Raw genomic sequence first — 14,484 nt, forward strand, 5'->3', positions numbered from 1 at the left:
GTTCTAGTGTCCCTACGTTATCCAGAAAGTGGTAAAAGTACTAATTTTCTATATTAGTAAAAATTAAAATTATAATCTCTAGTGTAATCACTAAGAGAACAGAAAAAGTATATAAATACTAAATTAACAGTAGGCAGAATACTGAATAATAAACAATACTCAGTTAAATAAAAAGGTAAGAAAGGAGGAAGAGAAAAAACCAAAACCAAATAGGTAGGAATCTAATATAGAAACCAATTTGAAACACTGCAGATTTAAACACAATTATATGAAAATTACATTTAATGTAAATTGAATAAATGTACTAATTTAAAAACAATTTTTCACATTGGGAAAAAAAAAAGCTCAAGTATATGTTGTTTATTTAAAAAAAAAAAAAAAGGCCCGGGGTGCCTGGGTGGCTCAGTGGGTTAAGCCTCTGCCTTCAGCTCAGGTCATGATCTCAGGGTCCTGCGATCGAGCCCCGCATAGGGCTCTCTGTTCAGCAGGGAGCCTGCTTCCCCCCTCTGCTTCTCTGCCTATTTGTGATCTCTCTGTCAAACAAATAAATACAAATCTTAAAAAAAATTTTTAAAAAAGGCACAAAAAACATCTAAAATACAAGGATAAGCTAGAAAGGTTAAAGGCAAAAAAATACGAGCCACAGAAACCACAAACAAATGGAAGATGATCTTATATTGATAAAAGACCCCCCCAAAAAATAGTAGACTTAAAGGTAAAAAGGATACTTCATACGTTCAACTGACCAGAAAGATATAACACCTGTAAAGTGCACTATGTAACAGTCTTGAAATACAAAAACACAGTATTATAGAACTATAAGTCACATCCCCAGTCATACTAGGTGTTCTTAACATGCCTCATTCCATAAATGAAGAAATGGACAAAGCAGCCAGTACTGATATATAAATACAAATATCATGATTAACCATGTTGGCCTGATATACATAGAAATTTATATCCAACAACTTCAAAATATATATAAATATAAATAGTGTTTATAAAATCTCATCAGTGCTAGACTATGAAATAAATGAAAGTGGAAGTATTTCAGAAGTTTAAGATTATACAAAGTATATTGTTTCTGCATAGTGAAATTCAGTTAGATTTTTTTTTCCATTGCTCTTTTTTTTGAAATAACATATATAATGTATTGTTTGTTTGAAGGGTACACATCTATGATTCATCAGTCTTACACAATACCCAGAGCTTACTACCACACATACCCACCCCTATGTCCATTGCCCAGCCACCCCATCTCCCACCCCCTTCCCCTATGATCCCCTGCCTTGTTTCTTAAAAAGAAAACTACAAAAACTGTATTTTTTTGGATATTAAGAAACTTCCCTTTAAGAGAAGATATTTGCAAATGACATATCTGATAAAGGGTCAGTATCCAAAATATATAAATAATTTATAAAACTCAACACCCAAAAGCAAATCATCCAATTAAAAAATGGGCAGAAGGCATGAACAGACATTTTTCCAAAGAAGACATACTGATGGCCAAAGCAGACATGAAAAGATGCTCAACATCGCTCACCATCAGGGAAATACAAATCAAAACCACAATGAGATATCACCTCACAGCAGTCTGAATGGCTAAAATCAACAAAAACAAAAGACAATAGGTGTTGTTGAGGATGTGGAAAAGGGGAACCGTCTTTCACCATTGGTGGGCATTTAAACTGGTGCAGCTAGTCTGGGAAACAGTATGGAGGTTCCTCAAAATGCTAAAAATAGAACTACCCTAGGATCCAGCAATTGCACCTACTAGGTACTTACCTAAAGAATACAAAAATACTCATTTGAAGAAATACATGCACTCCTGTATTGATTTATTTATAGCAGCATTATCTATAATAGCCAAATTATGGAAACAGCCCAAGTGTCTTAAACTGATGAATGGATAAAGAAGACTGGCATATTTTTCCTTCTATATCTATATCTATGTCTGTATCTCTAAATACATAGAGTATATACATACAAAGGAATATTATTCATCCAACAAATGAATGAAGTCTTGTTATTTCCAATGACATTGATAGAGCTATATATATATATATTTAATAATGGTTAGTGAAATAAGTCAGAGAAAGATGAATACTGTATGATTTCACTCATATATTAATTTAAGAAACAAAATAAGCAAAGGGGAAAAAAGAGAGAGAGGTAAATCAAGAAAGAGACTCTTAACTACAGGGAACAAACGGATGGTTATCAGACAGAAGGTGGGTGGGGATATGGGTGAAATACAAGATAGAGGCTAAGGAGCACACTTGCTGTGATTAGCAAAGGTTGTTGTATGGAAGTGTTGAATCACTATACTGTATACCTGAAACTAACATTGCACTGTATGCTAACTAACTGGAATATTTTTTAAAAACTTAAAAAAAAAAAAAAAGAAAGAAACTTCCCTTCAAAACTATCCATGTATCAAGCAGATGTCATAAATTATAAGATACTCTGAGATATGAAAACATGAAATATCAGAATTGGGAGAATAAAGTTAAATATGTACTTAGAAAGAATTTTATGGCTTTAAATGTATGTATTAAAATGTATATATTAGAAAAAACAAAACTAAAAAATCAATGCTCTAAGCACCAAGAGATTATAAAAAGTGTGGTAAATTAAATCCAAAAAATATAGCATATAAAAAGAAATATAAAGAGCAGAAATTAATGAAAACATGCAAGAGAGGTGATCATCTAATCATCTTCAACATATTTGTGTCTTCTAGATTTCAAGTAATTAGCAATTATACTCACAACCCACACTCCCCATTGTGATTGCATAAATAAATACACAATTTCTGCATCTTACACTTTAATCACCACTTTTCTGCAGTTAAAAGGAAATCATCTGCTTAACTACAACCAAGAGGCTTGGGGTGAGGACACAATATAAGACTTTGGGTGAACTTGTGAAGTGGGGAATTAATATGCAACTCCATATCATGGTGAGAAACTAGAAGGTCTAACACCCTCAAATAAAGAGAGCAAAAGGAGTTGACTGTCTCTATTTGAGTTTGAGTTAAAAACAATCTCCCAAATATTTCACCACTAGCCTGCGCCACAGCCCCCATGAGTTTGGTTTTATTACCAGAATCATCAAAAAATCTCCCATAACAAAATTAATATAAAGCCATTCTGACCAGTATTTATTTTCTGGTGACTAGCAAATCCCAACAAGAAGTGAAGAAATGAACTCTCCATCCAATCCACACAAAAATCCCATAGAAAAGTCTGCTAAAATTTATAAACCAAGATTATAAGACATGAAGGAATAATCCACCCTGACTCAAAGTGACTAGAATTAGAATTGCAAGAGGCTTACGTATCAGAATTGTCAGGTGTGTGTGTTTTTGTACACATAATTTTTAACTTATATTTTAGATATTTATACATTTACATTTGTATAAATTTAATGTATACACAATTTGAATATTAATAAAGTATATTTAAAATATGTATTATTTGATTTACTAAAAGAATAAAAGATCAAAAGGGCAAATTTGAAAAAAAATACAAAGATGTTCTAGAAATTAAAACACACATTTTAACACATTTAACAAATGAGTCAAGCAAAATATTAGATACAACTAAAGAGCGATTAAGTGAACTGAAAAACAACCTTGAAGATTACTAGAATCAGAATCTAGGCATTCTCAGATTCATTGCTTTTGTTATAAATTTATCATTTTCAGAAATCAATGTATAATAAAAACAAAATTTTATTAGCCACTCCATTTTTTTACTCAATCACAACTTTTAAATAGGTATCTTTATATATTACACTAAAGATTAAAGTATAAGTGGTATGTATATAAAATAAGCAACCATGGATCCTTCGCCCTTGGTGACATGTAATTCAATGGTTCAATATTTAATGTGAGTTACCTTAACAAAATCTCTATCAGTCTTCTCCTTCCATTCTTCACCAAATACAGTAGAAAAGGATCCTAAAGCTAAAAGAATAAACAGTATATTCAGTACAATGGAATTATTCTTTCACTTAATTCCTTAAGATAGATGTGGAAAAAACAATAAAAATACATCTAAGTATCTTCTTTGCTAAAAACTATTTCATGGTAAATGATACAAAGTCATGATAATCTCTTTTGAAATATAATTTTTTAAATTACAGAATTAAAAAAAACTTGTTTTTCTATAAACTAAAAATACACACTCATTTTTATAATATTTATACAAACAATAGAGAAAAGAAATGAAGAGTACTATAACAGTTACTCTGCATTAGGCTTCATTTCTAGAGGAGAAAAATATCAAAAAGTCCAACTAATGCTATTGCTATCAGGTTGCCAGATTTTAAAAATTTTAAATCTTTATATTAATTTCAAAAATAATTGTGTAATTCATATTTCAAATAAAAAAGGGCAAGGCATTCTTTGGAAATAATTTCCACAAACGAAATCTCCCTTAAGAAACACACTCAGACCTATAGCTTCTTTGCATGTGATAGAGTCGTTCGGAAGAAAAATCAAATCATTCAATTCAAATTCTTAGTAACACTGTACCCTTAAGTCTCCCACAACAAAGGTTAAGGCATAAGTACATGTTACATAATTTTTTCCTCCTTTATACTGCCAGCTCACATTGTCAGTTTATGGAACCAGACAGTTAAGCAGTATGATACAAATGTCTTCAACTGTGACACAATAAGCATCTGCCTTTAAAAATTAGGGAAGTGCTTTCATCAACTATGATGGTATTAATTCTGTAATGAAAGCTAGTTCTTTTGGAATACAGAAAGAAAACTATAGAGTGGCAATTGTTAATAGAAAAACTAGTTTTGTGAACAAAATTCTTTAAAAAACAAAAACACACCTTAATGGATATGTTGTAACCACCAAAGCAAATGGATATATTTTCTGTTGTAAAAAGATTCACTGAATCTTTACAATCTTACTACGTCTTTAAGTACAGACCTAATATTTCCTTAATATTGAGTAAAAAAAAGTTTATGAAGTATTTAGATTAGAACAAGAATTTTCATTGAAAAAATATTAAAAAGGATGAGGAGTAAATTTTAACATAAATTAAGTTTATCAATGATATTAATATTAAAAACAGGGTCATGAGGATATGATAAAAGAACATATGTGAAAGTTTTTAATAAATAATTTCATAAAATAGCAAACTTACATATAAGTAGCAACTTAATTAGAAAAATGAAACCCACATATCACTAAAGAAGACCACTAAAGAAATAAAGTTTTGTTATAAAGAAAAACTTCACTGGGAAAAGAATATTGAATAGAAATATAAGATGGAAAAATTAAATTTTTTTGTCAAATAGAACTTTTACTATACTTCTTCAAATACACACAAAAAAATAGACACACTTTATAAAGGATGTGTCATCTACATTTATCTCATTAAAATTCCATGTCCTACCATTGGGGAGGGTATGTGCTATGATGAGTGTGGGGAAGTGTGTAAACCTGGCGATTCACACACCTGTACCCCTGGGGAAAAAAATATATGTTTATAAAAAATAAAATAAAAAAAAAAAAATTCCATGTCCTAAAAAAATAAATCAGGGGCACCTGGGTGGCTCAGTGGGTTAAAGCTTCTGCCTTCGGCTCGTGTCTCAGGGTCACGATCTCAGGGTCACGATCTCAGGGTCCTGGGATGGAGCCCCTCATCGGGCTCTCTGCTCAGCGGGGAGCCTGCTTCCCCCTCTCTCTCTGCCTACCTCTCTGCCTACTTGTGATCTCTCTCTCTGTCAAATACATAAATATTTAAAAATAAATAAATAAATAAATAAATAAATAAATCAAAACCTCTCAAAAGCCTAACCAAATCAAATATATTGATAATCCTCAAAGGATTTACTTTCCTAATGTGAATCACTGCTTTAGGCACAGGGTCTTCATAAAGTCCCTATGTAGTCTGGAACTCTAAACTTCTGACTGTTGAAATGATAGTAATATTCCTTAAATATCATTTGCTAGATTACTAGTTTTAGACTGCTACACTCATTAATGATTTAGGCTTTTAGATAATTGAAAGTGACTAAAAAATGCACGAAGATTAAACTAGGTCTGAAGAATGTCATGCCTCAGTATACCAAAACTGGTAAGGTAACTTTTATCACACACACACACACACACACACACACACACACACACACTCTCTTAATCCTTATCCAATGATTAAATGGTCAAGACTTAAATTATTCTGGTTTGAGAATATTTAATTTTTCTAAAAACTTTAAGGTTTCTAAATGTGAACATTTTTAACTTTATTCTCTACTAAATGATGGAAGATGTCCTTAAAAGATAAAAACAAGGGGTGCCTGGGTGGCTTAGTGGGTTACAACCTCTGCCTTCGGCTCAGGTCATGGTCCCTGGGTCCTGGGATCGAGCCCCCCCATCTGGCTCTCTGCTCAGCAGGTAGCCTGCTTCCCCCTCTCTCTCCACCTGCCTCTCTGCCTACTTGTGATCTCTGTCTGTCAGATAAATAAATAAAATCTTAAAAAAAAAAAGATCAAAACAAAGTATTAGGAACCACAGAACATGAAAGTAAGACCAAAATCCACCAAATTTAGATCTCCAAAGTTACAATACAAACTGAGAAGTACTTTGTTTCTCCCTCATGTAACCAATGAGACTTTCAGGCAGGGTAAGAAACTAGTTTTCACTTTTGTTTAAACATTTCAGAATTGTCTTCATACAACCTAAGTACCTGTCAAATTCTAAGGAATTCTACTTGGACAATCCCAAATAAAATTATGTTTTAAGAGTCTACTACCTGACCCAAATCAAACTGCAAAAAAATGAACTCATTTGCAAACATGTTGCTACTGAAAGATAAAAACAATAACTGTCATGAATCTATAAAATATTAAAGAAATTCTCTCTCAAACTATCTCTACTGTGCTATACAAATAGTTTCTACATGATAAAATAATTTCAATATGTCAATACCTTATCCTTTTTTTTTTCTCCATATATCTGAATTGTTGAGAAGACATTATGGGCAGTTTGTTCTTGAACTGCTCAGTCTTTTTCCCAGGGGATAAATTAAATCCCTCTCTCCTTGTGACTGTGTGCACCCAGAGCTTCCTTTTGATTCATGCTATCTACCCTATTTGGAATTATCCCCATAATTTAACCTTTAATAGTATATACTTCGGGGAAAAAAAGAAGTTACAATGGCATTGGAATAGAAGGGTTGCTTAGCAAGAAAAAATTGTATATCAGTAACATTCAGTCAACATATTTTAAAATGAAAAACCATGAGCAGAAAAAAATTTCAAAATATATTTTCTAAATCCCTTTTAACTACAATTAGAGAAATAAAAAATTTAATCTTTTTTTCTTTTTGAACAATTTAGTCTTAAGAGTAATCTAGATGTAACAAGACACAATGTCGTAGAAAATAAAGAATTTGACTTATAAAAATCTACAACTAGCAAATCCTATAAGTAAAAAGGATGTGAAATATCTGATAACTTTTACTTTATTTAGGCAGCAAATTTTTAAATACACCAACAAACTGTTTAATTAAAAATTACAATGACACATTAGGAAAAAAACAATTTCTTCCAGGTCCTAGTTTTTTATATCAAGATTTTGTATCAAACCATCTTCTAACACCAAGAAACCCTTATCACTACTCTAAGAAAAATCCAAGATTTTTATTTCAAAAGTTCTAGTGATATCATTACTATTTGAATATTTACGGCTAAAACCCCCCTTCATTATCTTAAATAACACATTTAATACAATAAAAGCAAATAAAGAATGCTATTATACCAATAAAAATTATTTTTCTCCTTAAAAGCCTTTTTTAAAAATCCCTAACACCTTTACAGAATGATCATACGATATGATAGGTTCAGCTTAAAACTTACTGTCATCAAACACCCCGGCATTAGCAAGTAATAAAGTGATGATTTTAGGGTCTTTTTCAAGTTGCATGACGTGCTTGCTTTCATTTGATAGAAGAGTGCATACATTAATAGCAAAGTCCACTTCATTTGGGAGTCCAGATAACAGTGAAAGCACCAATTTATTATAATCATTTGGCGAATTGAAGTCCATAGATAGCCCATAACTTTGACGCAGATAATCTAAGATAAAAATAAAACATCTTAAGTATATCAAGGATTAAAAACCATTATCATTAATATCATACAAATGCAAGACAGAAGCTTGTTTTCCTTTATAAAATTTAAATTAAGTAGAAGTTTAAAGAGTTCAACTTTCTAAACTTAAGTTAAAATTACAGTCTTCAGAAAGTATTAAAATACAAAAAAAAGTACTATTATACCCTCTTGGATATCATTACCAAATTATTAATATATCATTAGTTAAATGTACATACTCTACACTTTTTACTCTCCTACCAAGGGACCGTATCAGGTTTTTATATATTATAAGCCAGGGATACTAGTTCCTTTGAAATTTTTAACAATATCATGATTTTAGAGACTTTGGCTACCTTCTTTACCAAACTATAGGAGAATTATCATTTTTTGGGTCAGATTTATGGCAATATAATTAACAGTAAAATTCATGCTTTTTTGTTCTATGAGTATTGACAAATTTTTTAAAAAACCACAACCACAATGAAGATAAAGAATATTTCCATCACCACAAAAAGTTTATTTAACCTTTTCTGCAGTTAAACCCCTGTTCTACCCACAAACACTGATCTACTTTGTTTCTATAACTTTATTTCAAAATAACAAATAAATGGAATCATACAGTATGTAGTCTTTTTTTTTTTAAGATTTTATTCATTTGACAGAGATCACAAGCAGGCAGAAAGGCAGGCAGAGAGAGGGGGAAGCAGGCTCCCTGCTGAGCAGAGAGCCCAATGTAGGGCTCGATCCTGACTCTGAGACCATGACCTCAGCTGAAGGCAGAGGCTTAACCCACTGAGCCACCCAGGCACCCCCAGTATGTAGTCTTTCATATCTGATTTCTTTCAATCCATGTTGATGCATGTATCAGTAGTTTGTTTCTTTTTAATGCTACAGAAAGGGTAGAACACAATTTGTTCATCCATTCCCTAGATGAGGGACATCTGGATGGTTTTTGGTTTTGGGGACTTAGGAACACTGCTGCTATAAACATTCATATACAGAACTTCGTGCAGAAATATTTTCCCTTTCCCTTGGATTTCTGGACCATATATAAGTATATATTTAACTGGGTAAGAAACCGTGAAGCTGTTTTCCAAAGTGGCTTACAGCATCTTGCGTTTCCACTGACAATATACAGGGTTCCTGTTACTTTGCATCCCTGCCAGCATTTTAACAGCCAGTTTTAAATATTCTGAATCTAACATTTAATAAATATTTTCTCCCAAACAATGGCTTATCTTTTTTTCTTAAAAGTGTCTTTGAAGAGCACAAGTTTTAAATTTTGATAGAAGTCTGATTTATAAATTTTTACTTTATAGTTCGTGCTTTCGTGTCCTAAGAAATCTTTGCCTAAGCCAAGTTAACTAAGATTTTCTGTAAGACAATTAATTTAAAACATCTTCAAAACTTTAGGGGCACCTGGGTGGCTCAGTTGTTAAACATCTGCCTTTGGCTCAGGTCATGATCCCAGGGTCCTGGGATCGACCCCCACATCAGGCTCCCTGCTAGGTAGGAAACCTGCTTCTCCCTCTCCTACTCCCCCTGCTTGTGTTCCCTCTCTCACTGTGTCTAGCTCTGTCAAATAAATAAATAAAATCTTTAAAAACAAAACAAAACAAAAATCTTCAAAACTTTGAAGGTAAGGAAGATGGGCTTACAGAATACTAACATGTTACAGTATCATAATATTTAAGAAAAACATCATATTTCTAGAAATACTGACTCTTATTTTGGGTAGTGTAGACCTTGGTAGCTATGCCCTCAGACATATACCCCAAGTACATTTTTCACATAAAGATATAACTAGTTTAATGCAAAGACGCAAGAAAACAAGAGATAGAAAACCTCTAGATGAGACATTTCAGAAATACGTGAATTTTTAAAGAATTTTTTTTAAACCTTGCTAAATGGATTACAAGCAGAAATCTATTATCACAACATGCCACAAAATCAAATTATATAGGGAAGAAATTTATTTCCCACTTTAGACAACTGAGACGACACCTCTTCAATTCTCAAATAGTCTAGGAACTTCTCCCTAATATAATGATAAACAGGGGCGCCTGGGTGGCTCAGTGGGTTAAAGCCTCTGCCTTCAGCTCAGGTCATGATCCCAGGGTCCTGGGATCGAGCCCCGTGTCGGGCTCTCTGCTCCGCGGGGAGCCTGCTTCCTCCCCTCTCTCTCTGCCTGCCTCTCTGCCTGCTTGTGATTTCTGTCAAAAAAAAAAAAAAAAAAAATATATATATATATATATAATGATAAATAAGTTCCACAACAGAGTAATAAACTATTATGACAAGAGACTCTTTACAATATTTAAAACTGAATATCTGTTCATTTTCTATAATCTTGATAATAAAATTTCTAATAACAACATAACATAAACAAAATCTGGAGAAAAGGTAACAAAACTTCTGTGAATATAAGAACAGATTTTGATATTTCTATACTGGACACTGGAACTAAATAGTTTAGAGCTTCCATGAAAATGTCAGACAAATCTCTTTCAGAGAAAAAACTTTGAACCCACATTCAACATCTGTCACATTCTTGTTTATGTGAGTTCAATATGACCTCAAAATTGCTGTTGTTTGCTACTGAAGAATGAAAGATACCATCAGATACTCAATTCAGTGCACCCTTTCCTAAGTGACTTTGCCAAAGACATCTCCAATTAAAATAAAATAAATAAATATGATAATTACCAAAAAGTCCTTTATATCAGGCTTGGTAAAGATTTCTAACATAATGTAGGAGAAATTATTTATACGATTTTAAGAGCTTCCCTTTCATTCCCTTCCCCAAGGAAATGTGACTGAACAGCTACAATTTCATAACTGGTATGGGATTAGGAATTTATTTTCAACATTCTTGATTCAAAGTTTATACCAGTTTGCTGACAAACTTAATCTAAGGCAATCACTCTGAAAGGGAGAATTATTCCTGGAGTGCTGTTCACACTATAGAAATCATACAATACACTCTTTCTATTATTGGCAGTGATTATCATAGTCTTAATGTCTGTTAGACTATGGGGGATTTTTTTTTTTTTTTAAGACTATGGGGGATTTAAAGGAAAATCTTTACCTAAATAAAACTGATAAAATTAAAAACAAAACAAAACACAACGTCCTGTATAAAACTTTTCCAAATTTAAGCACCAAAACTGAAAATGGACAGAGGGCTTGACCTCCTTTTATCAAAAAGATTAGACTGGATTAATGATCACTAATATCCTCGCTAGCTCTGAAATTCCACAATTTCAGTGAGTTGTCATTTGTCAACTTTGTCTTTCATAATTTTTCTACTAAAGATATTGCATATAAATTTTTAATATATTTTAACTTAAAATTAATTTTTATTTTAATTTTAAAATGTAAGATGAACAAAAAATTACTTAATAATCTCCCTCTAATTCTGCAGAACTGACTGTATCCAAATGAATACCAATAACAACAAAATAGGGAAAGAAGGAAAGCAAAGAAAGGATTAGGTATCTGTGGTAAGGAAAAGTATGAAAAACTATGCAAATAAATGACAAAACTGTCATATATTGATGCTAGTGTTTAATAATCCTAAAACTCCAGGCAAAATCTACTCAATATTTTTTTGCCACTTAAAGCCGGAGTAAGTTTCTTTAAGGAAAAATCTGGCCCCATATTCTATCAATGTACAATATTACATCAACTAAAACTGCACTCCATGCCAAATGTCCTAGAGCTACTGTCAATTGAAAATGATTATTTCAAAATATTATTTTAAAATAGTTTTTCTTAATATCTCTAGATAAATATACTGATCCAAATACATATGTCCAAACCTACAAAGAGAGCAATAAGACACTATGACCGAAGATGTAGTCACAAATCTTCTATAGGTTCTAATTAAAATTTCCTGAAGGCTCCTAATCTACCACTATAAGTCTAATTTGGTGTTTATTTAAAATACACAGACACACACACATTGAAAGGTATGAAGCTTACTCTATTTACCTTAATGACAACTGAAAAGCATCTTAATAAAGGATTTGTTTTGTATATTGATAATCACATTAATTTTCAAACACTGTCATAATGTTGTTATGCCTCTTCCTTAAAAAAGCACCTTCAAATTCATAAATGCTGCTCTAAAAAACTACCTCTTTTCAGTGTGAATTAGATATATTATAGTCTGATGTTCCCCAGCAATTCCTTCTTTCTTTCCTTTCATTAGCCCCCAATCCTGATTTTGTTAAACATGCTACATGTTGTGTAACTGCTCAGATTCTCCTTTTAAAAAAAAGGCACATATATGACAGTATATCAGAAAGGAGTTATTCTAACACCAAGTTAAGCAATTCTGTCATTCCCTTAACTTGTAATAATCACTCTATCAATGACTTTCATTAGGCTTCTGAAATACCAGGATTATTTCACATCTTTTTCTCTTGAGGTAATCAGTTTAATTAGGGGAAGAAAGAAAAGAAAAAAATATACAGAAAAAATTTCATTCTAAACAAGATCAAAAGTAGAAATGGGTCAGCTTAGGGAGTTGTAATAGCAGACACCAAACTGTATTAAGCTAAAAAAATGAACAGTTCTGTTATTACTGTAATATACATAAAACACAGTTATATAAAGTTGAAAATGGTCTTAAAGATCATTAGTATAATGTCTCATTCAATGCAGGAATACCCTGTATAACATCCTTGAATTCAGTAATGGTCATTAGCCCTTTCTAGAAACAGAGAGTATATCACCTAATAAGTCACCCCATTTTATTTTATCAGCTTAAACTATTAGCAAGATTTTTACATGGTGACTTAGAATGTTCTCCTTTAATCTTGGTTCTTGAGGTAATTAACTACTCATTAAAAACAAAGTGAGGTTTGGTTTGTACTCATTGCCACCAACTTCCACTCCATTATACAACAGCATCAGATGATGAAGACTCTTCTAGTAATGATCAGATTCTAGGAGATTCTGTTTCTTTAATTATTACAGACTGGGAAAGAAATATGGAGTCAAATACAACATGAAAGAAACTTTGAAAATAGATAATGGATAATAAAATTAGTGATACTGACACAATGAGAAAGCTTAAATCTAGTGACAGATTATCTGTAAGAGACTGGGACTACCACCAATAAAGAATAATAGATATTTAAAAAATTGTAAATTTTATCAAGAAAATACCCTTAAAAAAGATGTATCTCTTCTTTTTTAGGCCAAATGTTGGTGACTGAAGAAAAGAGATGCTTGTCTCTTCAGAGTTCCCTTCCTAGACAACACAGTCCCAACACTCAAAGCTACTAAACAGAGGAACCCCTATTGACTCTGCCTCAATAACCTTTTTATTAAACTCTCAACCTAATCATTTTCGAGTCCTGATCTTTTTAGCTGCAGATTCCTCTGCAACTATTATAAGAATGATTTAAATGAAAAAGAAAAATCTTATCTGTGGTACCTTAGGAATAAATACTCAAATAGAAACATTTCTGTGGAATTCTGATGCTGGAAGTTCCAGTAATTGTAGAAAATCCAGTAGATGCTAAGTAGTCTTGACCTCCCTAACCCTATTCAACCTCCCTCTTCTCATTTTAGTGACTATTCAAATTAAACTGATCATTAGTTAAAAAAATAAGGAAAAAACTTCACTTGAAAGTACAGATATTTGTAACTCTGAAAATTCCTACGACTAAAAATCTTATAAAGTCTATTCAGAAAGAGCACTGACACCAATTAGGTGTTGATCTTTGAAAGTTGCATGTGCAAAGTAAAGGATTAATTCACTGGATGATGTCTATTTTCCTAATTCAAAGCTGGACAATCTCCAATGATACTTACCTGACACACTGTGTTGCTGGTAATTGTAGGAAGATGGAATTGCACCAATAGGAAGCTGTGGCTTTGGATTGCCTGGTGGTACCTCATCATCATCCTCCCCAAAATGATGAACTTTCTCGTACTTTTCTAGGTAACTGAAACAGAAAAACAACACAGCTGAGTTTTACAAACAGATTTACATCTTATTTTTTAACTCTTACCACATGTATCTGTTTTCCTTCCCCAGAGCCCCTAAATTTAAAAAAGAGTTAAGATACCACAAGCCTCATATTAGGGAAACAGTCACTTCAACAGTGGTACTGCAGACAAACTCAATGCAATGCTTCTAAGTGTTCTTATATTTTCAGAAAGACCACACCATTACCCAAATATCAAAGACAAATACATGTACATGAATGGGAGAACATTTGATTTATTGATTAAAAAAATTATATGAAGTCATTTAAAAGCCAAGTGAAAATGAGAAGATTCTCTAACCCTAGGTCCATCCTCAACCCCTAGTTTCACTCATCAGGTTCACATGCATACTGGAATACT

At 32.2% G+C, this 14,484-nt stretch overlaps 1 protein-coding gene across 2 annotated transcripts in view; it reads right to left on the reverse strand.

Moving 5' to 3' along the window:
- The window catches only part of ARID2 (AT-rich interaction domain 2), a 158,130-nt gene that overhangs the window by 66,625 nt on the left and 77,021 nt on the right, over nt 1-14,484 (reverse strand). For both annotated transcript variants that reach the window (XM_032876970.1, XM_032876971.1), the window contains 3 exons: nt 13,948-14,081; nt 7,885-8,103; nt 3,903-3,970 (listed from right to left, as the gene is read on the reverse strand). In XM_032876970.1, coding sequence (XP_032732861.1) covers nt 3,903-3,970; nt 7,885-8,103; nt 13,948-14,081 — 421 coding nt within the window. The remainder of the gene's footprint in view (nt 1-3,902; nt 3,971-7,884; nt 8,104-13,947; nt 14,082-14,484) is intronic.

Source organism: Lontra canadensis, unplaced genomic scaffold (assembly GCF_010015895.1).
Source record: "Lontra canadensis isolate GAN:19392208 unplaced genomic scaffold, GSC_riverotter_1.0 scaffold59, whole genome shotgun sequence".
NCBI classification, from domain to species: domain Eukaryota; kingdom Metazoa; phylum Chordata; class Mammalia; order Carnivora; family Mustelidae; genus Lontra; species Lontra canadensis.